The 27,507-nt window shown below is 38.6% G+C and overlaps 2 protein-coding genes across 2 annotated transcripts; one reads left to right on the forward strand and one right to left on the reverse strand.

Annotated features, from left to right (window-relative positions):
• Positions 1-14,820: 14,820 nt before the first annotated feature.
• Positions 14,821-15,462, reverse strand: LOC131848526 (uncharacterized). The gene has a single exon (XM_059198424.1). It carries the CDS (start codon positions 15,460-15,462, stop codon positions 14,821-14,823), a length of 642 nt encoding a protein of 213 aa, XP_059054407.1.
• Positions 15,463-22,050: 6,588 nt separating this feature from the next.
• LOC131848482 (protein RER1) lies at positions 22,051-26,093 on the forward strand. Its single transcript, XM_059198363.1, has 6 exons — positions 22,051-22,158; positions 22,259-22,403; positions 23,484-23,588; positions 24,111-24,207; positions 24,847-25,070; positions 25,910-26,093. Exons 2-6 carry the CDS (start codon positions 22,326-22,328, stop codon positions 25,991-25,993), a joined length of 588 nt encoding a protein of 195 aa, XP_059054346.1. The 5' UTR covers positions 22,051-22,158; positions 22,259-22,325; the 3' UTR covers positions 25,994-26,093.
• The last annotated feature ends 1,414 nt before the right edge of the window (positions 26,094-27,507 follow it).

Consider the following 27,507-nt stretch of genomic DNA (forward strand, 5'->3'; position numbering starts at 1 on the left):
TAAAGCTAGAAGTTTGAAATTTATTTTTTAGCCTATTGATTAAATTTTTATTTTTACTTTTTATCATTTTTGAAGCTAAAACGATGAAACTTATTTATTTGACTTATATTGTGTTAATTGAGTTAAATATTTTTTCATTATTTACGCGGACGAAGTCGCGGGTACAGCTAGTACATTAATATATTCATGTAGGTACCTACAAAATATCTTAATATAGCCTAACTCCTAAACGGCTGAACCGATCTATATATAACGTCCAATTGCCGTAGAAGAAAAGAAGAAGATGTATATATGTCAAAGATTTGTGCATTTACAGGCTGTCCCAAAAGTAGACGATAAACTAAATGTACTTGTATAGCCAATTTCACAAAAGTACCAACTTATTATTAGCATTACTATTCAATAACGAAATTTGTTGTAAACATATATGTATTTAAAAAGAATTTCATAATGATGATATAGGGTCGTTTCGCCTGTTCGCGTCCATTTAGTGCAGTTGGCAAGTTTGACGGCGATAATAAAAATTCTCCAGCACTAATTTCTATGACAAATTTGTGTAATGTATTCATTATATAGTTTATTTTAAGATTAACTTTCAGTTTTACTAGGAACATCTTGTATTTTCATTATAAATAGATAAACTTCAGAATTAGACGTTTTACCCACTTTGCATCCACAAAATCCAAATTGCGTCCAACCTTGGACCATTTAGCGTCCAGCAGCTTAGAAAAGGAATATAGGCCTGATATTTTTAAGAATTTGTAAAGAAAGATTGTATTTTAACAATTTCTTTATTTAAGAATATAAATTGAAGAGATTTTTTAACATAATTATGTTGATTTTAATCAACATAATTATCAATAAAAAAATCTCTTCAAAAAAATTCAAATAATACTTCTCAACATTGGTAGAACCTAAAATTAGATTAGTAGTAGGCAAATAATGATTGCCAACTTTAAGAATAAACAGTAATAAGTTCTGTTAATTTTACCCTGAAATCTCAAGGCTAAAGATCAGCTTTGATTATAACTTTACTCCATCGGGTCTGCGCCCACTGATTTTGTCCAATATTGTGGTCTTGGAAATAGTATATTCTTTACATATTTGTCTTATCGATTTATTCTTCTCTTGAATTTCATTTAACGCTTTCTTTAATTCTTCTTCTGTGTATGTTCTCTTTTCCTTCTTCTTTCTTGACTCCGAAGAACTTATCTTAAAATAAAAAAAATAAGAGATGTAAAATGAAAGAAATTACTCACTTCAATTAAAAAATAAACAAAGAAAGAAAGAAAATTGTTTATTTGGTACATAGCAATAATAAAAATAATTTATAATTTTATTTATATTTTATTTTAAAAAATAAATTGTTTATTATTATTGCACATTTTTTATTAAGAATATGTGTTTATAATTATATTTTTTTTTAAATTATTATATAAATAATATATAATAATAATAAATTATTATTAATTTAACGAAAATAGTGGACGCAAAGTTGAAGTTTTGTAAAATTGTATGTAGTAATTCGCGTCCACCTTAATTTATTTGTTAAATATAAAAAAACATGAGCAAATTCATAATTAATATTATTCCTTTTTTCATTATAAAAGTGTAGAAACAGCTTCGTATCCCAAAATTCACATAAAACAATAAAAAACTTACCATCAAACGGACCGCTACACACAAATTTTTATATAAAAACAAACGCGTACGGACTTACTTGTTGAACAGTCGAGATTAACTATTTTTTCTAAACGGGATTGGTTTGACGCACAGAACTTTTGTCTATCTGTGCGTGCCTCTTATACATTGAGGTATTAGCGGTAATGACTTTTCGTTCAATTGGTGTGTCAGTTGACTTATTTTCGATGATTTTTAACGGGAGATCTGCAAAATGGACGCAAATTGGGCGATGGACGCAACCAGGAGAAATGACATAGTACTTTCATTTTTATCTTTTTTACAAAGGCTTTACCTACTACTGTGTGAATTTCAGCCTACACTATTCGGATAACAGTCGTGGAAATACAAATTAAAGTTTTGCTCATGATAGAGATTATATATTATTATCTACTATTACACGACTCGTAACTGCTGTGCGAAGATTTAGATCAACCTCCACCGGACTGAACATGATCACGATGGGCTAACTAACAGAACTAACTCGCGTTTTCCTATCATCCTTCACACACAAGTCTAGTCTATGGCCTCATATCCTGACTGCCAGCCCAAAAGTAACTGCCAGTGCCAGTATTTTCATTTTTTTTTTTTTATTTATTTATTAGAAACCAACAGCGTTACAATTTCATTTACATTAACTTATGTTGTAAAATTAAAGCTACTATAGGTTTCACTTAATTAACACAAAGTATGTAGTATTGGTTTGCGCTAAAACAAAATAACAAAATAGGAAATCAAAGAAATAAACTGAACACATAAAAAAAAATGAATTAAATAAATGGTTGAATGAATGAGTGTGGAAGCTATACATCTCCATATAATATATACTACACACTGATGCCGGTAATTTGTCCATACAATGTATGCAGTGTGCATATTATAGATACTAGACTATCGCTTCGTAACTGTCACTTATATATTTAACAATGTGCTTTTTAAATGTGCCTTTTGTGTGAAAAAACAAGTCCACGTCATGAAATTCGTTATTGTATACACGAGGAATTCTAGCGAGGGGTGAGTTAGTTGCATAGTTTGAGGCACGGCGAGGTACTGCCAAAAGCGGGGTGTGCCGTGTGCGGCGCGACGGTGTACGGTAAGACACGGCAGCTACCAGCTCCTCGCAGTCAAAACGACCACGTACGATATCGTGAAGTAGACACATATCCAACACTTTACGTCTATCTTCTAGTGTGAGAAGACCATGCCGATGGCAGTCCTCATTATAAGAGGTAGAGGACACACGAAGCCGATAATTGAGATGATTTACAAATATCCTCTGTATTCGCTCTATACGGTTTTTATACACTGAATATTGCGGTGACCATACCTGTCTTGCGTATTCCAAAATGCTACGCACATAGGCATAATACACGGTTTTAATAGCCTGTACGTCAGTAAAATCTTTACAAGCACGAATTATAAATCCTAAATTTTTATATGCTTTGTCTACTATATTATCAATATGACTATTAAGTATGTAGCAGCACACAAGAGTAGTGGAACACAGCTACGCGCCAACTGCCGGCGCAACGCGATCGCCGCGCTTATAAACCCGGTGCGAGCGGGAGCGCACTAGCATTGCCTTCTCACTTCATGAATGGAATCACCTGTTTGTATAGTATACTAATGACATGATTTTACGCACATAAGTTGTAAAGCATTCCAAATAAATCAATCCACGGATACTACTAAATTATTGGTTTCTCTTCATCCCATACGAGCCACTACACTGGTGACCCCTACTGGAACACAACCTCACCCGGGAAACTACTTGAAGATGACGAATCAAGAAGCCACTACAAACAGATCAACACTACAAGAAGTCGACGGCATTGCACTATCAATGCGTGTACCACCATTCTGGCGAGATAAACCACGATTATGGTTCATCGCTTTCGAAGCTGTTACCAACGACCTCAAGAAAAGCGAACTACAGCGGTCGCAAATGGTCATTGCCCAGCTACAAAAAGAAGATATCGAGCAAATATGCGATCTCCTATACGACGCACCCAGTGACAAGCAGTACACCGTCATAAAAGAACGACTCATATCCGTCTATGAAGAATCGGAGGGAAAACAATTACAGACATTGTTATCCGACATGGAGCTCGGAGACCAGAAGCCCAGTCAGCTGTTACGACGCATGCGCAATCTAGGAAGAAACAAAGTTCCTGACAACACGCTGAGATTGATGTGGATGAATCTCTTGCCTCCACACGTACGATCCGTCCTAGTGGTCAGCGACACCATCAGCAAGGATACTGCACTCGACGAACTCGCTAAGCTTGCAGACAAGATGATGGAACAAAGCCAGGAGATCTGTTCCACGTCAGCCACACCGCTGCAACCTACTCCGAAGCCTATCGACTCCCAATATATAGTCGAAGAGTACGGAATCACTATCAACCCATCCAAATGCACCTTCGGTAAACGCCAAGTTACATTCCTCGGCTATAACGTATCACCAGAAGGCATCAAACCACCAGAAGAGAAGATCCAGACCATTACTCAGTACCCGAAGCCGAAGACTGTAGAGGAACTAAGACGTTTCCTGGGTATGTTAAATTACTACCGGGAAAACATACCAAATGCCGCCGCCATACAAGCACCGCTACATACATATCTCCATAATACAAAAAAACGAGACAAGTCGATCATTGAATGGAATGAAAATTCATCTCAAGCGTTTGAAAACTGCAAGAAATGCATTCAAGACGCAACCCATCTCGCTCACCCGCATCACTCCGTTCCGCTCGCATTAATGTGTGACGCATCCGACAAATGCGCGGGAGCCGTACTACAGCAGCTGATCGAAAATAGGTGGCAACCATTGGGTTATTTCTCAAAAAAATTCACAACAACGCAACTGAAGTATTCCACATTCGACCGGGAGCTTCAAGCTGTCTACCTGGCGGTGAAACACTTTAGAAAAATATTCGAGGGAAGAGAAATAATCATCTTTACCGACCACAAGCCGCTCACATACGCTCTACAGAAAGCATCATCGGACAACGAAACGCCGCGCCGTACAAGGCAACTATTATTTATCAGCGAGTTTACCAGCGACATTCGTCATATAAGCGGCAGGGACAACATCGTAGCTGACGCGCTCTCTCGCATCGAAGCTATCTCCTGTCCCTCTCCAATCGACTACAACGCAGTGGCGGACGCGCAAGAAAGAGATGGAGATATACAAAGACTGTTACTTCAACCCAATACAAAACTAAAGAAAATATTTTTACCGACCTCAACAAAGAAAATTTACTGCGACGTCTCCGCCACAGCAATTCGACCTTATCTACCACAAGAGTACCGTCTTCAAGCGTTCAATGCTGTTCACGGACTCAGTCATCCTGGTATCAGAGCATCACGGAAACTCATGCAGAAGAAATATTTCTGGCCATCCATGAATATCGACGTAAAAAAATGGACTAAAGCTTGTATTGCATGCCAGAAAACCAAGATACAACGGCATACACGAAGCACTGTCGCAACGTTTCCAACAGCCGAGCGATTTGAACACATACACATCGATATCGTCGGCCCGCTTCGAACGTCACCCACCGGGCACCGTTATGTCATAACAATGATAGACCGAGCGACCCGATGGCCTGAAGCATACGCCGTGTCAGATGTATCAGCCGACACAGTTGCCCGCACCGTCTACGAGGGCTGGATTACCAGATTCGGCTGCCCGGTGAGACTGACGACTGACCAAGGTCGACAGTTTGAAAGTCGCCTCTTCGTTGCTTTAACCAACTTACTCGGTATAAATAAAATACACACCACGCCGTACCATCCACAAAGCAACGGCCTAGTCGAGCGTTGGCACCGATGTATGAAGACGGCACTCACAGCCAGACTCACCACCAACAGTTGGGTCGACGAGCTACCTACCATTCTACTCGGACTACGCGCCGCGACAAGAAGTGACACTGGAGTCAGTGCATCCGAATTAACATACGGACACAACATACGACTCCCAGGCGATTTTTTCACCCCGTCGCAAACGGCCGACTCAATGGATTATAACTACGTAAAAAAACTACAATCTATAATCAATGAGTTACGACCAGTACCGGCCCAGCCCCACAGCAATGCCCGTTCAGTTTTCATACATCCAGACTTGAAAACATGTAAACAAGTATTTATTCGTGTGGATGCTGTTAAGAAACCGCTTCTACCATCATACCAGGGTCCCTACGAAGTGATTAGAAGGAACGGAAAATTATTCACCGTCCAATTACCACACAGGGAAGCTACCATATCAATTGACCGTGTGAAACCTGCGTATATTATCAACAATGGAAACAGTGACGTATGTACGCAGCCTGCCGTGCCCGCCGACGCATCTCAGCCCGTCAGTTCAGTTCCGAAGACAACTCGATACGGTCGTGTAGTCAGGCCACCGGTACGCTTCGCTTGAGGGGGAATACTGTAGCAGCACACAAGAGTAGTGGAACACAGCTACGCGCCAACTGCCGGCGCAATTTTTTTTTTTTTTTTTTTTTCGGACTACTCTAATGCTGTTGGCCGTAGCTGGCCTTTACAGCTTCACCGGACGTTATGGGGCGAGTGCAGATGGCACTCCAAACCCGCGGAAGGACTTATGGAGCGGCTGAAGGCCAACTCCTGCCCGACGGATACGACTTTAGTCTGAGGGCACCACTAGGGGTTCGAACCTCGGCTCAGGCCGTCGTAATTTCGATCCCCGTTTGAATTGGACGGGGGATCGATCGGAGAGGCGCCCGGGGGCGCCGGTGTGGAGCGCCCGGGCGCGCGCAGGCGCCCGGTTGAATGCGCGATATTGTGTTTGAGGTCGTCGTCTTCGCCGGCGAGGACGGTGTCGTGTGTGTGTGTAAAAGTGTGGTCGGGGTGGAACGGGTGGGCCCGTGGGGAGGTTACCTGCCGTTATGGGGTCGTCGGGGTCAATGAGAACGTGCCTCGGGCGACGTTGTCGCGTATGTCGGATATTACTCCTCGGTGCGTAGTCGACCGCACTGACTATAAGCGGATTAGGGTGGGATTGGGCAGAGTCGAAGTAGCGTCGAGACGCTTCCTTCATAAACTGCTTGATGGAGGGCAGATTAAGATCGCGGTGGAGATCTACGCTGCGAACGAACCACGGCGCACCGGTGGCTCGACGCAGAAACCTATTCTGAATGACCTGCAGTCTGTTGATTAAGCAGTAGGGTACGTGGGCGAATACGGGACTAGCGTAGGTCATGATGGGACGGATGCAAGCCTTGTATAATGTCAGCTTGTTGCGAAGCGACATTTTACTGTGCTTGTTAATAAAAGGATAGAGTCGCCCTAGTATAAAGGCGGCTCGGTCGCGGACACGCTTGATGTGAGGACGAAACGTTAGTTTCCTATCTAGGGTGACGCCGAGATATTTCGTTTTCGAAACCCACGGGATGTTTTGGCCGAATAGTTCGATCGGGTGATTCATAGAGTCGAATTCCCTGCTAAAGTACACTGCTGCACTTTTTTCGGGATTGACTTCTATGCGCCACCGACGGAACCATTCGCCCAGTATCGTTACGGCTTTCTGAAGCCGTCTGGCTATTGTCGCACGGGACTTGGCGGATGTAAAGAGAGCCGTGTCATCGGCAAACAGCGATATTTCCACTTTTAAGTCGGAGAATTTGGGGATGTCGTTGGTGTACAACGAGTAGAGCATCGGAGAGAGGACGGCGCCCTGAGGGACGCCGGCTCGTATGGGGTGCGGGTCGGATAACGCTCCGTTTATACGGTAGCGATAAGAGCGATTCGACAGGAAATCTCGTACAATGAGTACTAGCCTGTCGGGGACACCTAACTGATGAAGCTTGTAAATCAAGCCGTTGTGCCAGACTTTATCGAAAGCCTTAGCCACATCGAAAAATAGGACGCCTGTACCGCCTTTGGGGGACTTGGTGGCGAAGTACAGAGTGTTTTTGTGAATGTGCTCCGTGATGCGGTGCACTTGATGGACGCATGAGTGTTTGGCTCGGAAGCCAAACTGCTCATTGATGAGCAGGCCTTTGGAGTATATAAACTCCTTTAGGCGGGCGAGGAGGATTCGCTCGTACAGCTTGCCTATAGCCTTGAGGAGGCTGATAGGACGATAACTGGACGGGTCGGATTTATTTTTACCGGGCTTGGGGATGCCAATGACCACGGCTTCTTTCCAGCTGTCTGGAAATATAGCGTTGGACAGCGCCGCGTTAAAAATAGCGACGAGTAATAACAAAAGTTGGGATGGCAGACTTTTGACTAATCTATTCGATATGCCGTCTGAGCCGGGTGATTTTTTGATAGGTAGTTGTTTAACTAGCGTTTTGACCTCATCAAGCGTGACTGGTGAGAGGGATTCGGTGGGCGGGGTGGATGCGATGCGTTCGACTTCGGTGTCTATCTTCTCGAGATGACCTGCCTCGACTGGGAGCGTGCTGGGGGAGCATTGGGCTTCTAAGTTGGACGCTAGACACTCAGCCTTGTCTTCGTCGAAGAAGGCTATAGTGTTGTCGGGTCGGACTAGCGGGGGCATGTCGTTTGTCTGTTGGTCGGTTTTGAGAGATTTCGCTATGCGCCAGTACGCGGTGTGGCATGGCGTTATCTCTTCTAGGAGCTTGCCCCACCGGCCGTCCCGGATCTGCGCGATGCGCTCCTTAACGCTACGCTGTAAGGCTCGCAGGCGCACCCGGTTCGGTTCGGAGGGGTAGCGATCGTACGCTCTAGTGGCTGCGTTCTTATCGCTTATTAACCTCCTTACGTCATCGGGGAGCTGCCAGCGACGGTCGTCCGTCGCCGGTACCTCCCTGGAGCAGTCCTTGACTGCCGACTGCAGGTGGTTAGTAAGCGAGTCGATCGCAATGAGAGTGTCCTCGGTGGACTCTATGACGTCGGGAATACGGTTTAGTATCGGTGTGTCGGTCGATTCGAGAGATTTCTCGAGTCGTTGCCAGTCTGTTATTGTTTTGGTTGGTAGTGGCGTGTCGGGCGGAGGGCCCAGAAGGAGGGTTACCGGTCGATGGTCCGAGTTAAGCTCGGCATGGACTTCTGGGGAGCTCACCCGTAGGGTTACGTTCCTCAGCAGTGCCATGTCCAGTATGTCGGGTCGGTGGTTCACGTTATGGGGATAATGAGTAGGGCGGAGCGGGGCGATTATCTCGAATTCGAGCGAGTCGGCTAGTCTGTCTAGTTTGTGGCCGTTTGTCGTGGACACGTGGCAGTTCCAGCGGGTGTGTTTACAATTCAAATCGCCAGCCAGAATGGTGGCGCTGTTGATATCTAGGAGGGCGCGTAGGTCGCTTTCCAGCAGTAGTTTGCCGGGAGGCTGATATACGGATGCCACGGCGAGCGGTCGGTGGCCGGTCATGCCGAGAAGACAGACGGAGGCCTCCATATGAGTGAGAGGCGTTGTTTGTAGCGGTATACAATGTAGGGACCGTTTATAGTATATGAGCGTACCGCCGCCTCTACAGGCGGTGCGGTCGTTCCTAACTAAGTTGTAATTGGCGATTCTAGGATCGCGGACTGAACGTTTCAGTAGGGTCTCCTGCACGAGGAGAATATCGACTTGGTGGTCAGTGAGAAAGGAGGCGATTTCCTCCTTTTGTTTTTTAATCCGAACGCGTTAAAAAACGCTATTCGAACGGACCGAGGCTTTTCTCTCTGAGCTCGAGTACCCATAATTACAGGTTAAAATTGAGGATGGCGGTAAGTACGCCGATGTGCTCGCAGACGGCTGCGAGCCTATTTTGGGGCGACTCCTTATACAGGCGGAGCTTGGAGGCCAGAAGGGCAATCTCGTTAGGGTCGATGGTGCTGGCTAAGCGAGCGACCAATGCGAAGTCCTGCGCGAGGGAGCTGCCGTTGGCCTTGGGGGCCGCGGGCAGTGTTTTGGGGACGGGTTTGTGTATGGGCATGGGCGGGGCCGATTGGGCGGGCGGGGCCGACTGGGCGGGCGGGGCTTTCTGGGCGGGCGGGTTGGGTGCTACCTTGCTTACAATTGCCGGGGGTTTAATCCAGGCATTGTTAGCAGGCAGAGGGGCGGGTACGAGTGGCTCGGGTTGTGTTTGAGCCTTGGCGGGGGCACGTGCCCGAGCACGGTTGCCCTGGGTGTGGGTGGCCTTCTTTTTGGCGGGACGTGGGGCGCGTGAACAACCGCGGTAATTCGCGGTGTGACCCTCTGTGAGGCAGAGGGTGCAACTGGGGGGCGTGGGGGTGTTGGGCCTACGGCCGCAATCTGCGGTGGCGTGATCGCCTAGGCACTTGACGCACCGTGGGCGAGCGAAACAATTACGGGCAGAGTGCCCGTAGTTCTGACAACGGTGGCATTGTCCGGGGTAGGTACGCTTGCGAGGCGCCTCTACGGAGAGCGAGGATAGTTGGCAAACGCTCTTTATATCAAAGATCGATTTGCCTTCTGGGGATAAATCTAATACGACTAGAACAAGGTCGATAGCGGCCTTGTTGCGTGAGCGCGACTGGTACATACGATGTACCTCGTGCGCTGGGTAATTCTGGGACTGAAGGTCCTCAAGGATGGAGTCTGTTGAGAGCTCCTTGGGTAAACCGCGTATTACAACGCGGAGCTTTTTCTCTTCCTCGAGAGCATAGGTGTGATAACCTATGTTTTTCTCCCGCAGGAAGGTGGTGAGACGACGATGGTCGTCAGATGATGGGACTGATACTTTGATCCCTATTGAGGTAGCCTTAGCATGGCTGAAATTGATATGCTTGTTTTTAAGCATATTGGATACGGTGTTCCAGGCACTTTTGTCCTGGATGATGACGGGGGCGGGGCTTTGGTCTCGGGGTGCGACTTGCGTGCACTCGGACCGGGGGCGGTTTTAGCGGTGCCGTCATGGGCACGCTTTGTTTTGGCTGGCTGGGAGCCCTGGGCCTTCTTGGCACGCTTGTTGCCAACAAGAATAAAATCGTCCTCGTCTGAGGAGACCGGGGGATGGGAGAGGGGACGTCGCCGTCGCGGATGGCGTCGAGCTCCATACTAGGAGCGTCAAGCTCCGCGACGGAGTCGTCCTGCTCCATGGACGGAGAGGCGGGATCGGCCTGGTCGGCTTGGGTCGGGGGTAGCGGCGGGAGCCGTTGGGAATCGTCCTCGAATTCGTCAGTGTCAGTCTGAGTCATCATTGGGGACGCGGGGGCGAGCTGTACACTAAGTGCACAGGCTTGGCGGCTTTGAATGCTATAAAAGCATTTAAGATGCCGGGACACTTTTTTTCCAGGAACTGGAAGAACAGAGGCATATCGGCCTCTGATAAGGACATTTTTTTGAACAGTGGTAATGTTAATTACCACTGTTCAAAAGAATAGAATAAGAGTAGAAATAGTAATATAATACAATACAATAACAATACAACAATACAATACAATAACAATACAATACAATGAAACAATAGGGTACTTAAGATAAGGACGGTCGTCGGCGGGTGCAGCCGACGGTGTCAGCGGGGGCCTCCCTGCCGGGTGAGGCAGGGGGGTGAGTGCCTATTGATATGTGACCCTAATATGTAAGATCACTAATCTTATTGAGTGAAAAATGTGTACCTAAGCGAACCTACTTGGTGGCGTCGGCGGCGGGCGGCAGGCAGCAGGCGTCGGCGGGTGTTGGTGGCAGCGGCGGCGGCTCGGATCGGCGCGTCGCGCAATAGGCGTGACGCACCTCCCTAACTCACGACAGTCCGTGCCACTGAACGTCCACACACAACACTTCACTTCACTTGAACGAAGAGAGTTTCTCCTTCAGTCCTCACAACACAACACTACACACGCGGAAAGTCCGGTAGCACTGTGTCGGAACGGATGCCGAGAGCGCGGTCGGCCGCGGTCGGCGCGGGACACGGAGGCCCCGGGCCACGCTAGGTGCACCGAGTGCACCTAACACGCGGCGAAGTATAAGAATTAGAACGCGCGAACGTAACTGCGCTACGTGCGCGCGCGCGGTGGTTTGCTCGAGGGAGCAGAGAACAGCGAGACGGCGGCGGGACTAGCGTGCACATACGTGCGTTCGCTAGCGCGTCGGTCAGCGGAATCTGCCGGCGCAACGCGATCGCCGCGCTTATAAACCCGGTGCGAGCGGGAGCGCACTAGCATTGCCTTCTCACTTCATGAATGGAATCACCTGTTTGTATAGTATACTAATGACATGATTTTACGCACATAAGTTGTAAAGCATTCCAAATAAATCAATCCACGGATACTACTAAATTATTGGTTTCTCTTCATCCCATACGAGCCACTACAAGTAACATTTTGTGATCAAAAAATACTCCCAAATCACGAACTACATCAGATCTGACAATTGCTATGTTATTAATATTATATGTATATACAATAGGATTCGTTTTACGCGTGTAAGTAATACATTGACATTTTTTTACATTTACTGTTATTTGATTATTTAAATAGTTTATTTAGGTCCGATTGCAGTCGAAGGCAGTCCGATTCAGAATTGATCCTGTAAAATATTTTTTTGTCATCGGCATACATAAGATAATCAGCATATTCCACACTGTTTACTATGTCGTAAATATATGCGTTATATAATAACGGCCCTAAGTGTGAACCTTGTGGGACACCAGTTGGTATCTCCACAAAATCGGATCTATATCCTCCAACCACGACAGCCTGTGAACGATTTGATAGATAAGATTGTATCCACCTCAGCAAATCACCACGTATTCCTAATTCAAATAGTTTTCTCAACAAAATCACATGATCCACACGATCAAAGGCTTTCTCAAAATCAGTATATACAACGTCTACTTGTCCCCCACCATCCATATTTGTCAATATGAAATCAGAGAAACAAGTCAGATTTGTTACTGTTGAACGATTTTTGAGAAAACCATGCTGGTGTTTAGAGATGCCCTTTTCAATAACCGAGTATAGTCTATCGTATACCGTTTTTTCAAAAACTTTTGCAATTGTGTTTAGTAGAGATATACCTCTATAGTTTTCGACGTTTGTTCTAGAACCTTTTTTATGAATAGGTACAATATGAGCCTTTTTCCAGACTGAAGGAAATATGCCTTCATGTAATGATTTGTTAAAAATGTACGCAAGAGGGATCGCTAGCGATTTAGCACATGAATACCAAAATATGGGTGGTATGCCGTCACTGCCCGGGCCTTTGGTTGTGTCGAGCGCTTTTAAATACCTTTCTACAGTTGATGCTGAAATATGCAACTTAAATATAGCGTCAGCATTGTCATTTGTTTTCAATTCATTAGGTTGTATAACTGATGTGATTGGTTTCCCAAACACACTTTTAAAAAACTCGTTAAAGGCTTTACAAATTTGGCTGCCATCTGTACACTTCAGATCTCCGTATGATAAAATTTTAGGGTAATTAGATCCATTACGCATGCTTTTTATATATGACCAAAAAGCGTTTGGTTTAGTTTTTATTGTTTTTTGAATATTATTAGTGTAAGTGTTGTAACAACATTTTTGAACGGATTTTTGTCTTTTACGTAGTAAAGTAAACTCGTCATAGTAACGTCTATTCCCACTCTTTTTCCATTTGGCATGTACTTTCTTCTTTTCTTGGATTATCTTTATGAGTGCTAGACTGTACCAAATAGGATATAAGTTGCTGATACGGGTTTTAGTTAATGGTATATACTTTTCAATGGCTTCGCAAATTACTTGGTACATAGCTATGGTTAAATCCTCTACACTTTCGATTAATAACACCCTATTCCAGTCAAATTTATATAGATATTCATTTAATGCCTCATAATCACCTCTTCTAAAGTTACGATTTGGTGGTGAGATCTCATTTAGTTGCGATACTTTAATGTCATATATATCTATAGTAAAAGTGGGATGAGCTTGATCTAACTTTACCAGTGGGCTATAACATGGATCGATGTTAAGAGGTAAATTAGAAAATGCCAAGTCTAACGTATTACCTGCGTAATTTTGTAGGCTATTATATTGTGATAAACCCATAAGACTAAGTTCTTCTACTAAATATACTCCGGCATTTTGTAAACTGGTACTACCATATTTTCTGTGTACCGGTCCTTCTTTAGACCAAGAGATACAAGGTAAATTAAAATCCCCGACCAATAAATAATTTTGTTGAGAATAGTAAAGACCGTACATGGTTTTTAGTTCTTGTATAATATAATTAATATCGAGTGACAACGTATTAGTATTAATGTATACAGCGCTAATACATAAATCGACGCAAGTATGACCGGGTGTAGCGCCTAGCGCGTTTGCCGGTATCGTCACAGTCAACATCTCGATAGGGGTCGGCGCCCGGACCTCCGCACGCCTAGCTCGTAATTCCCGTTTGGTCAAAATCATCACTCCACCGCCTAGTGATTTGTGACTACTAATCACATCCCGATCTTGTCGGAAAACGTCGTACCTGGCATCGCATAGTTCTCGGTCAAAAATCCCGTTATGTAACCACGTCTCCGTGATAACAATTACGTCGTACTCGTTAGATAAAATATTTTGTCTAAATTCTGAACATTTTGTTCTTAAACCGCGAGTATTCTGATAGAAAATACGTATGCAATTAAAATTTGACACTGTAAGGTATTGTGTATTTTATCATAATTATAATTATAAGATCTTTAACTCATTAGGTCTTTAACTCAGTTAATATATTGTGTGCCCGGAGCACACAATATACTAACAAGAATGTCCGACATATAGTTATGTACAACGAATTAATTTTAATATTGACTACTATAATGGGCATATAAAAAATTGGGTGACAAGAAGCGTTAAGAAAATAATGCATTAACACGGTATTAACTTTACGGTAGATAAAAGTTCGTGACCTGACGTTTAAATTGTTATTACCTAATGTAACAATAGCATAATTAGATATGTATAGACGCAAAAACATATATATTATTATTTGTATTAAATTATATAAAATAACATAGATTATTAGTGTTTTATAATTTAACTGTGATAGATCCATTTTTGTACGCGATAGCATAACCCAAAGTATCTGCAAGTACCGACATTGAAATTTATTAATATGAACTAGAGAATAAGAACAACTAGAAGTGACTTGTTTAGGCTGATGTACAACTTCAACACCCATAATAATTAAGGGATATGATATATGGATATGACATCTAACAAGAATTCTATGAACTAGGCTATCTTCCTTTTCATGTCTTCCTCGTCTAAAATCTGAATCAAAGGACTGGTATCGTTTTTTCTGATATAAACTTTTCCGTGTTTTGTCCAAACATATTGAAATTCCTTTATTTTTGCTGTTTCTTTGCACTTTTTTAACAGTAGTTTGTTCTGAGGCGTCAGGTTATCATTGACGTAAACAGGTTTCACTTCTCCACTCACGCCTAAGTCTTTTGTAGTCAAACGCAATTTGCGTGCACCTGAGATAATATTGTCTTTTAATAAGCGCGATGACAATCGTGCAATTAAGATTCTAGGCCTTCCATGTTGTTTGTTTTTCGGGGTAATTCTATTGACAAAAATAATATTGGCAGGTATTATATCCACATTTGCTAGTTTTGCTAAGTTAATTACTATATTAGTTGGGTGTTCATTGGCTGTTTCTGGGATACCCACAATTTCAAGGTTTAAAAGTCTTTCACGTTGATCATTAGAGTTTATCAGCTGTTTCAATTGTCTATTTTCATTTTGTATAGCAATCAATTTTGATTCCAATGTGACAATGTTTTTAATATCATCCGAAAATAAATTTACTTTCTTGTTAAGATCTTCACATTGAGCACTGTGAAATTCGATAGAATTCCTTATTAAGTCCATTTCCGTGTTCAATTTAATGTGTTCGTCGTTCAGAGTTTGAGTAATTTTTTTAATTTCTTGGTGATCGTTCCGAATTTTTCCAATCTCCGTCTTAAATTCTTGGGATGCTTCCTTTAGTTCTGAGATATCCTCTCATACTGTGTTTATGTTAGTACTAATCTTAGATATCTCATTAGTGACCTCATCTTTCCATGCGGCTAATTTGGAGGTAATATTTGCAGTAAACTTGTTAAATAGGTCAGTAAACTCATCGTCGTGTTTACGCTTCCGTAACACAAAACTAGAATCGTTTAGGTTTGGATCATATCGTCCAGACGGCGAACGCAACATTTTAAGTCTCTTCCGGCAAGCTAATGCTCTTTGGTAATCAACTCTGTGTTTGTACACCGATGACAAAGACGAATCGTAGCGAAATTCGTACGGGTGTGACAGGGATGAATCTATCGCGGTGTTGCAGCAGGAACTATGACACCTCAATTGATATTGAACACTGATGCGTTTCACTTAAGGTCGCGATTCAAAACAGAAGATCAGGACTAATATTAATTTTATATTTGCACTTTATTCATTTATTATTATTAAGCACAAATATAAAAAATACCAGTGGCTAGCTGCTTAAAATAAAATAATAATTTTTTATTCACAATTATTAGAAGCACGATTGACCAAAAACGTAACAAAAAGAGAATGTTTTGATTCTATTAGGTATTAACATAAACTTGACAGACCATCAGTTACTTGTAGCGTGTGTGCGAGTTGTGCACACAGACCACCAATATCCTAGCGGAGTTGTGCATTTTTTTCGGACTACTCTAATGTTGTTGGCCGTAGCTGGCCTATCGTCCAGTGAAGCTTACAGCTTATAGCTAGATAGGCCAGCTACGAGCGAGGGGGGCGAGAGGGGGCGAGTGCAAATGACTTATGTAGTGGCTGAAGACCAATTCCCGCCTAACGGATACGACATTACCTGAGAACAACGTTAGGGGTTCGAACCTTCGATTCGATCTTCGTCGGTCGCCGTAATTTCGATACCCGTTTGAATTGGACGGGGGACCAACCGGAGGGGTCAGTTTTGAGTAGCAGATATCGAAAGTAAGTTGTCAATTACTGCCTTTACAAGACACAGTCGCGCTTCTGATTGCTCGATCTAGCGCGAGAATGCCAGCGCGGGTAATCGCGAGTTAGCTATAACCATTTTTGGTGTTAATTCTTTCACGTGTGAAATCGCATATGTTTTATGACATGACACAAAAAGGCGCAAAAGCAGGCAAGATAGAAATGCGCGCGCGATCTTTCTCGTTCTGTATATCTTTCGTGCAGATTGTTGTATATAGAAACTTCTTAGTGAATAACATGTAATTAGGACAAAAGAATAATAAACAGATTCTGTCAACATCTTAAACTGATATTTTATTTATCCAATATTTTATATTAAAAACCTTTAATATAACATGGCGCAGCCGGTGAATTAAACAGCTATTCTTCTAAGTCTTATAGGTGATAGAGGTCTAAGATTATATAACACATTTGTATATGATGCATCAAAAAATGAAAATAAAGATGATTTTGAACTAATATTATCTAAGTTTGAAGAACACTTTACTCCTCAAAAAAATATCACATATGAGAGATACAAATTTTTCTCTAGAAATCAGAAGCCAGATGAAACATATGAAGATTATATTGCGTGTTTACGTGATTTGAGTATGACCTGTGAATTTGGCGCGTTAGCCGAAAGTCTTATAAAGGATCGTTTGGTATGTGGAATATCAGACATTACATTAAAGGATAGATTATTACGAACTAGGGATTTATCATTGATAAAAGCTGAAGAAATTTGTCGGGCATCACAGGAAACGAAAATGCAGATTCAACAACTTTGTGCTAACACAGCAGATTGTAGTGGTGGTGAATCCAGTGGAATACTAAAATTAAATCGAAACATACGTAATAAAGTTGACATTGACAGAAAATATGAATCTTCTCGATATCAGATAAAAAATAGTAATTTGAAAGTTAAAAGTTTTTTATGCAAACGATGTGGATATGAACATATACCTCAACAATGTCCAGCATTCAACAAAAGATGTTTGAAATGTCAGAGATATAATCATTTTGCTAGACAGTGTCAAGTAAAAACTGTTGAAGTTGATGAATCCGAACATGAAATTGAAACTATTCGTTTGGGCGCAGTTTTCATACATTCACTCAATGGTAACAAAGACTGGGTAATAACAGTTGGAGCATATAATCAAGGTAATTTAAAAGAAAGGTAAGCTAAAAGTGGACACTGGTGCACAAGCAAATGTACTAAGGGCAGATAATTTACCTGAATTAGGTGGTGACATACATAATTTACTAATTACTAATTCCAAGTTGACGACTTATACGGGAACTCCGATCAACTGTTTGGGTAAGACTGCTCTGGACTGTAAATATAATGGTAATGTTCATAAATTAGAGTTCTTTATAGTAGATTGTGAACGTGCGTGCAATATTATTGGATTGCAATCTTCTGCACAATTGAAAATAATAAATCCTGAATATAGTATGGGTCAGGTATCATGTTAACAAGTTCTTATGACAGATTATAAAGAATTGTTTGTCGGTTTGGGATGTATGAAAGAAGAGTATGACATTAAATTGAAAGAAAATGTGAGTCCTGTAGTTCATGCAAGTAGACGTGTACCCCTAGCTATACAACCTCGTCTTAAGAAGAAGTTAGAGGAGTTAGAGCGAATAGGTGTTATTTCTAAAGTTCAAAATCCTACTGAATGGGTTAACTCTTTAGTAATTGTGTATAAACCTAATGGCGATTTGAGATTATGTATAGATCCTAAAGATTTAAATGAAGCTATTCAAAGGCAACATTTTGAACTCCCGACTTTTGATGAAATATCTAGCAAATTATCTGGAGCTAATATTTTTAGTACGCTTGACATTAAAAATGGATTTTGGAATATTAAATTAACACAAGCCAGTTCAGATCTTTGTTGTTTTAATACGCCATTTGGCAGATATAAATTTCTTAGAATGCCCTTTGGTATTTGTAGTGCTCCAGAAATTTATCAACATCGTATGCGTCAGATGCTAGAAGGATTAGAAGGGGTTGAGGTATATATTGATGACATATTAATTTGGGGTAAAGATGAAAGTGAGCATGAAAAAAGACTAAGGAAAGTATTTGAAAGATTACAAGAAGGTAATGTAAAGTTAAATAAAGAAAAATGTAAAATAGGTGTATCAGAATTGAAATATTTAGGTCATATAATAAGTCAAGAAGGAATACATCTAGGAAAAGATAGAATTCAATCAATTTTAGATATGAAAAGTCCTAAAAATCGTAAAGAGTTGGAACGATTTCTAGGAGTAGTTAACTATATTTCCAAATTTGTGCCTAATTTTGCAATAGAAAATGCTCCTCTTAGAAATCTTCTTAAAAAAGATGTTGAGTTTGATTGGAATAAAAGTCATGAGGAAAGTTTTAATAGAATAAAGAGTTTATTAGTAAAAAAGCCAGTGCTACAATTTTTCAATGAAAAGTTACCTATTCTTTTGTCCGTTGATTCTTCAAAATATGGATTAGGTGCTGTTTTACTACAGAATAATCTTCCAGTAGCGTATGCCTCAAAAGCGTTAAATGAGTGCCAAAATAATTATGCTCAAATTGAGAAGGAGCTTTTGGCTATTTTATTTGGTTGTGAGAAGTTTAATCAATTTATCTATGGTCGAAAAATTACGATTGAAACTAACCACTCTCCTTTAGTTTCACTAGTTAAAAAACCATTAAATACTGCTTCTCCTAGAATACAGAGAATGCTAATTAAACTTCAAAAATATCAATTTGATTTGGTTTACAAAAGAGGTAGAGAATTATATTTGGCTGATTAATTTGGCTAATCTAGATCGTTTAACGAAAAGTGTAACTCTGAAATTGATTTAGAAACTGAGTAAATTGAGGCTAAAATTGATATTTTACTTTGTGTAGTTAATATTTCTGATAGACAATTAGGTAATATTCGGGAATTAACTGCACAAGATAATGAATTAAAAACTGTAAAAGGATTTATTGAAAATGGTTGGCCTTGTCATAGAGCTCAAGTACCTGATATTGTTAAATCATACTGGAATGTGCGAAATGAGTTAATAATCAAATCTGGTATTATTTTAAAGAATACATGTTTAGTAATTCCTCATAAATTAAGACATGAAATGCTATCTAGAATACATTATCCACATTTAGGTATAACGAAGTCATTGTTACGTGCTCAAGAAGTCATGTATTGGCCTGGTATACATTCTCAAATTGTTGACATGATTTCTTCTTGTGAAACATGTAAACTTTATAACAATAACAATAAAAAAGAGCCTTTAGTTTCTCATAGTGTGCCAGATAGCCCCTGGCAAAAGGTAGCAGTTGACATATTTGAGCTTGGTGGAAACAGTTATTTATTAGCTGTCGATTATTATTCAAAGTATCCTGAACTATGTTGTTTGGAATCAACTACAAGTACTTCGGTTATTATTAATCTTAAACGAATATTTAGTAGGAATGGAATACCGGAGACATTAATAAGTGATGGAGGTCCACAGTTTTCTTCAACACAATTTAAAGAATTTTCTATAAAATGGGAATTTGATCATATTTTTAGTAGTCGTGAGCATGCACAATCTAATGGGATGGTAGAGCGCACGATTGAGTCCGTTAAACGTTTATTATGTAAAACTTTACATGAGAATAAGGATCCATTCTTAGCAATGTTGGAATTTAGAAACACTCCTATAGCTCATAACATTCCATCGCCAGCAGAAAATTTATTTAATAGAAAACTTAGAGGAATATTACCAAGTAATTCTGAACGATTCAAACCTAAAGTTAGTATTAAACCAAAATTGATAGAAAGAACGATGATGAGTGAGAGAAATTATAACAGAAATAAGGTGAATTTAAAAATGTTGCAACCTGGGGATGTTGTGTAGTTTAAAGTTAGGAATGAATGGAGAAAGGGTGTAATTAAGAGTCAGAGAAATGCTAGATCGTATTTTATAGAATCTGATAATAGAGTATTTTTGAGGAATAGGTTTTTTATAAAGATATTACCTTCTGTACCATACTATATCCCGGATGGTAGGAAGAAAATATATCCCGGAAGATAATAAAGTTACTGTAACTACTACATCGGGAAAAGAAATAATTGTTAATAGTGACACTGCTACTGATAGAGTACAAACACATTCTAATTTCCCATATATTACTCGTTCCGGTCGAACAATACATCGTCCTCAAAGATATGATTATTAGTTAAGATAAGGAAGTTTTTATTAATTTCATTTATATAAAGAGAAGGATGTTGTATATAGAAACTTCTTAGTGAATAACATGTAATTAGGACAAAAGAATAATAAACAGATTCTGTCAACATCTCAAACTGATATTTTATTTATCCAATATTTTATATTAAAAACCTTTAATATAACACAGCTGGCACTCTACACCGACGGAATGACTTATGGAGCGGCTAAAGACCAACTCCCGCCAGACGGATACGACTTTAGCCAGACCTTCGATTCGATCTAATTTCATTCCCTGTTTGAATTGTACGGGGGATTGATCGGCGACTGGGGAGACCCCGGGCACGCCTAGACGCCCGGTTGATAGCGCGGTATGATGTGGTTGAGGTCGTCGTCTTCGCTGGCGAAAAGGGTGTCGTGTGTGTTTGTGGCGATGTCTGTATATGTACAAATATATAGGTACTAGTGACTCGCCCTGGCTTCACACGGGTGGATTACAAATCTTTGAACGCACGCACATGTAGGTCAATCATACATCACCGCATCCTCTCCACCAACACTTCAACTTTCAGGTATGGTATTAATGTTCAATGTAGATTTTAAATATTATTACGAATAGTTTGTATGGGCATATAGAAAAGTGTTGTATTTAAACTTTTACAGGCATTTATTTTATTTTTTTCTCTCCGTAAGAATCATCCTCGTACTTCAAGGAATATTCTAAATAAACAATTAGTTAAATAAGTTCAGCTGTTCTCGAGATTTCCACTTAGCAACACATTCAGGACTTAAAAGGACATAAAGAATTTTATAAGTAAATACCTATTATTAACATAAAACAAATTTCTAGTAGTTTCCAAATTTACTAAGAAAAATATCTTTGCAGTATTAAATTATTTATAAATAATACCATTTTGGTAGGCGGAGTACTGGATTAATATTTTCTACGTAAATAAGAGTCCAGTGAGCAAGTAATCACTACATCACCATCATTCACTATCAATCAGTCACAGTCACCATCGATTGCATACATAAACTATCGATACGGTTGTAGTAGAGATACGTCCTTATGGCACATATTGAATGACTTTATTGGAAAACAAAACTCGTACCTATTCAAAAACACAATGAATTCATATTTAGTTATTCTTATACACGTACAATTCAATTTCAGTATCAGTAAACAACTCTCATTTATGTCGTTGTATATATAGTTAGAGGTAGACCACTTTCGAACAATGAATCATTACTGTTATTAGTAGCAAGCAACACTAATAATTGATCTTGCAATGTCATGTCAAGCTTGTCTAGTTGTCACTTGTTTGTCAATATCTGTATCAGAATCTTTCAATCTAAAATCTAAAGTCTTTTTAAGTGATTCTACAAAGTAGCTATCAGACTCTTGTAATTTTGTTATAGTTTAAAACAGATTTATATGTGTTTTTAATCTCAATGAAATAAGCAAAGATATATTTATGTTACACTACTTTTCTTTATATTCCAGTTTGTTAATGACTATCGTACTATAACTGAATGCGTGTATCAATAATTTACACTGAAATCAGAACAATATGATGGACGGAAACGATTTAGCATCTGAAACTACAAGAAGGAGTATTATTTCCCAAGCCTGGACTCGTATTTCGCAGGTGATGAATATCAATGTTTAATAAAATTAAGGACACGCGCGCTGACATGTCGCTGTGTTATAGTTCATCTTATCCAAAGTTTACGTGTTATTACTACACTGCTGTAACTTCCGGTATTAAATTTAAATTGAAGTAATACTTTATCAGTTGTAATATTAAATTATTAGTGTTCATTATAATGTAAACTGCCCTAACCTCAATTTACTTTATTTTCTTACAATCAAATTTTTCTCCTTATATTTAGTATTTAAGTAGTATTTGTTTCACTTTCATTAAACTAATGTTTAATGTAAGTATTAAAATTTATATTTCGTATATTCCTTAATAGTTTCTAATTATGCTTTATTAACAATTATTAAATTTATCAACTAAAATTCTCTTATATCTATACTATCACTATCTTACTGTTACTTATGACAATGTTTTTGTAAGAAAACAATTGAGTGCTACAAGCAGAGTAGTGTAAATCACTGCAGTGATGAAAAGTCTACTCTTTGTGAAGTGTATTTTATTTATCAAATGTTTTCAAGAAAAGTGAGAGTGAGTGAGAGTTTTGAATATAAATCACCTTGTTGTCATATGCAAATGTCAATATGCAGTCTGATAATGAGTAACTGCTATAAAATACAGGAAAAAAGAACCAAATACAGTAATATAATAGACTATTAATAAATAGAATGATGGAGAAGATTGTTAGTAGTAAAAACTTGTGGCCAAACTAGCTAACTATCACATCTACCTCTATATGGTCCTCCCTAGAAACTATAGAGATAAAATTCTAATGATTTGATCACATTGGACTAATTGACCAGACAACATCCAGTGTATAAATATTAGCACATGCAGACACACTATTCCATATTCATCCATTAAACAAATATAACAGTAGAGTACATCACACTCATCAAATCAATGCGTATTTTGATTCTACTAGTAAAACAATATATATAACAAATACATTTGTACACATTTTATTAATATTACCATATTAATAAAATGTGTAAAAATGTAAACAGTAATATTTTCATTACATTCTAATCCAATTTGTTTTGCTGTATAATTTATGTTTTTTTGAATCAGGTATATCAAGGAACACTAGATAAATGGACACCCCACTCAAAATCAAGATGGAGTGGAAGTATATTTCTTTTATTGGTTTTTATGCTAAGAATATTCACAAAACAAGTAAGTTTTAAACTTTATTACTAAGCAATTTATTTTTTAACAGTAGCAGTGTGTATGTTATCTTTTTGTTAGGGGAATTTGACAAAATGTAAAGTTTATAAACACAGAAGTTAGGCAAAACTTTAAGTGTTATACTTATAAATCAATAAGTCTAACTATATAATTATTACAAATCTCTATGATACAACATAATAGTAAGAATCTTTTGTAAGTTTTATAAGTTGGTTGGTTTATAATTTTTATAAGTAAGTGTATATATAAGTTGGTAAGGTATAATTTTTATAGTTACTTTTTGTTTCTATGAACAAAGAAACGCTTAACTATATTTAGGAATAGAAATTAAGATTATCCATAAATCAATTATTATATTATTAAAACAGTTTGGTAAGCATATAATATTTTATCTCTTATACCGTATATAACTACCTCTTATATAACTTTACTTACAACATATAAACATATCATAATTATATTTGTGAATTGAAATATTAATTAAAATTATTAAAGTAATCTTACTTACAGGGGTGGTATATAGTCACATATGCTCTTGGAATTTATCATTTGAATCTGTTCATTGCATTCCTGACACCAAAGATAGATCCTGCTATGGATTTTGATGGTAAGTTTTCCTTTTCTTCTCCACTAGAAATTAAAGACACTCAACAAACTATATGTAACTAGCTGTGTCCACAGTTTCATATGCATGAAATTTGTAGCTTATGTGTTATTCCGATATGTATATTGTATGTGTATGTATATACAAATAAATAAATAAAAAAAAGAAAAATAATATATAAAGCTATGATATGTTAAGTTTCATTAAAATCAATTCAGTAGTGTTTGTGTGAAAGAGTAACAAACATCCATCCATCCGCACTTACAAACTTTCAACTATGTAATATTATAGTAGTAAGATAGTTTCTTATAATTTTTTTATCTAAAAAATATCCAATAATGTCACCATAAACATACCATTCCTTTCTGTCCTAGATGTCAGTGGTATTTTATAGTATACATAAAGTTTTGCAACAAACAATTACATTAAAATGTTCTTTTTTGTGTATGTATTGTACTACGGCACAATATAGTAAAGTATTATACTACTGTAGGTTGGACTCCATTTTCCGCAATTGGCCTCTCATTCGGGCCGTTGTGCGTGTAGTATTATACTACTTTAAACATACTGTCTACTATAGAGTCCAATTAAAATTGCGTATAATATTCTTTTTAATGTGATCTTCTATTTTTTACATTCCAGGTGACGATGATAATGGTCCAGCTTTACCTACTAGATCAACTGAGGAGTTTAGGCCCTTCATACGAAGATTGCCAGAATTTAAATTTTGGCTTTCTGTTACCAAAAGCACACTTGTTGCCATTGGGTGTACTTTTATTGATGCTTTTAATATACCAGTATTCTGGCCGATATTAGTTATGTATTTTATTACACTATTTTGTATCACCATGAAGAGACAAATCAAGGTAATGCATGTTTTATTTAGTTTTTATGTTTGTATATCAAGTATCTATTTTTTTCAACTGTTTAATTATATATAAATTATAATGCTTATTATTTATTAGCTAAGTTTACTTGAAGACCTTGGTTCATGTTAGAGAGGATTCATAAATTATGTTACATCAATTTCATTATTATTTGATCTCTACCCATCGTTGTCACAGCTGATCACATTTGTGAGATTCCTGCATCCCTAATGGAATGTATTTTACAACTATATACCATCAAAGCTCATCAAACATCAAACTCGTAAAAAAAATGTTACATAATAAACCTTATATTTAATCAGATGTAATTGATTGATGAAAATATTTTTAACATTTTGGTTTATACTCTGACTCTGAGTATTACAAGACGACAACAGTGACCCCCAAAAATGTCTAAAATGTTAAGATAGTTGTGTTATGAAGCGTAGTGCATATCTACTGTGATTCAAAGAGTGGGTTGAGGATTATCACCCTCGCATACATGTAAAAAGAAACGTCTTTACCTCCCGGTTCAAACAGGTATCAATATGAGTTAAACTTATATCTTGAAAAAAAAAATTGTCGGCTGGCTGTAACATGGTGAATTATAAGTGAGCTAATAACACGAACATTTTAAAAGATTGACCATGGACCAGCAGTAAGGCAGAATTCGCGCTCCCTTTCCTCTTTTATTTTCAAAAACCTACATGAACACTTTGCCGTCCTCGTTCATCAACGTGTAATATAAGTTATGGATAATCTCCCTTACCAGCAACACATATATGACTTATGTGAACAATGTTCTTATTTTTTTTAATAGCAAACTTTTTCTTTTCTAGCATATGATCAAGTACCGGTATCTACCGTTTACTCACAGCAAGCCCAAATACAAAACTGTGGAATCCACAGTTACTGTGAACTGACGAAACACCTGGCTACCTATCCATATAAAGCGGAGTGCATAGTTAAATTAAATTAAAAGCTGTTGTATGATTCTATAAATACAATTTTTATTATAATATTTTCTTATTTATTAATTTGTATCCAAATATTTTATAAAGTGACCACAATAAGATTTAACTAATGCCAATGTTGTTATAATTAGATGTATTGTACACTTATTTAGCATATACATAAATTTTATTTTCTGAAACATTGGTTGTTATTACATATATTCAGAAATTCACGGATTTGCTTTTTTCCTAGCATAAGCATATTTATAGTCGATAAGATATAGCTTAAGTAATATATACCCTTCTGTTATTTGATAATGACGACGTTTATACGATATGAGCCCCAGCAAACCCCCACAGCAAATTTGATACTCTAACATATGTAGCTCGCGGAAATACATAATTCGCTATACTTTTTGAGCAGACCTCGTATAGCTACATAATCGTTTTGACCAATAATACATTAGTTATCGTTGTTTACCGTCTGGAACAAGAACATACAAAGATTAGTAGGTTCTAGTGTTCTGGAAATGACTTCCAACGGGCTCCTCGGACGTCACAATCTATAAAAGCCAGATAATCTCTTCATCGTACCACGTGCAAGAATATGGTGAACCTTGGAGCAAGGCAAGTAATATTCTTAAATGTTTTGTAAATTTCATAAGATAATATTCGACGGTTTTCGGCGAAAAACTACAATCTAATTTGTCAACATCGATTTAATCTATTCTTAGCCTTTATTTTTTGCCTATGTCGTCTTTCCCCATGGAACAATCAGTACATATTAGCTGATAGTGATATGACTTATTTTATAAGAAAAATTAAATGGAAAACTAATGAATTGATAAAGAAAAGGTCGCACAGGTCGATCGCGCCTGTTAGTCCAGTAGATCGTGGCAAGGCAAAAAATATAAATAATAATTTACTATATTTAGCCCTGGCTTTGGAAATAGCCACAACAGCCAGTTCCTCCTCCAACATACTATTTACATTTTAAACAAATCTTATTAAATCGTTACGTATCGTATGTACGGCTGCGCAACCAAGATTGGCAATTTCCAACTACAGACCTGATTAATGCTAAAGTAGTGGAAGATGCTCAGACGTAATACTCACACTAATATAAAGGTAAATAAGTACCTAGTTACTAAGAATAATTTTCGCATTTATATTTTCTCTCTTAATAAAATAAAAAAAATACTACATTATTGTATACTGAAGTATTCCGTTTCATTTAAGATTTCAATAAGTATGTAATTGGTAGATTGCATACGATTTCAATAGTAAATAGATCTTGGATCTAATCAAGTTGGTCACCCCTGCTATATAGAATAGTTGACATGTAGATACATTGTTATAAGGGAATGGGAGTATGTCTGATTTTTGTCTGAGAAATATTGAGAAAGTCAAAACTCAAATTAAAATAACATTGGACATTTCGGCTTCTTAGTTGTTTATTGGACAGCCTTGCCGTGATGTTCTTT

The sequence above is a fragment of the Achroia grisella genome, unplaced genomic scaffold, assembly GCF_030625045.1.
Source record: "Achroia grisella isolate CSIRO2021 unplaced genomic scaffold, CSIRO_AGI_Agris_v1 utg558, whole genome shotgun sequence".
Lineage (NCBI taxonomy): Eukaryota > Metazoa > Arthropoda > Insecta > Lepidoptera > Pyralidae > Achroia > Achroia grisella.

Excerpts from the sequence above, each read along its gene's own strand:
- LOC131848526 (XM_059198424.1), bottom strand. The coding sequence starts at position 15,462 with ATGGACTTAATAAGGAATTCTATCGAATTTCACAGTGCTCAATGTGAA.
- LOC131848482 (XM_059198363.1), top strand. The coding sequence starts at position 22,326 with ATGATGGACGGAAACGATTTAGCATCTGAAACTACAAGAAGGAGTATT. Across the intron at positions 22,404-23,483 it reads CCTGGACTCGTATTTCGCAG|GTATATCAAGGAACACTAGA; the intron begins GTGATGAATATC and ends TTTTTGAATCAG. Across the intron at positions 25,071-25,909 it reads CCATGAAGAGACAAATCAAG|CATATGATCAAGTACCGGTA; the intron begins GTAATGCATGTT and ends TTTCTTTTCTAG.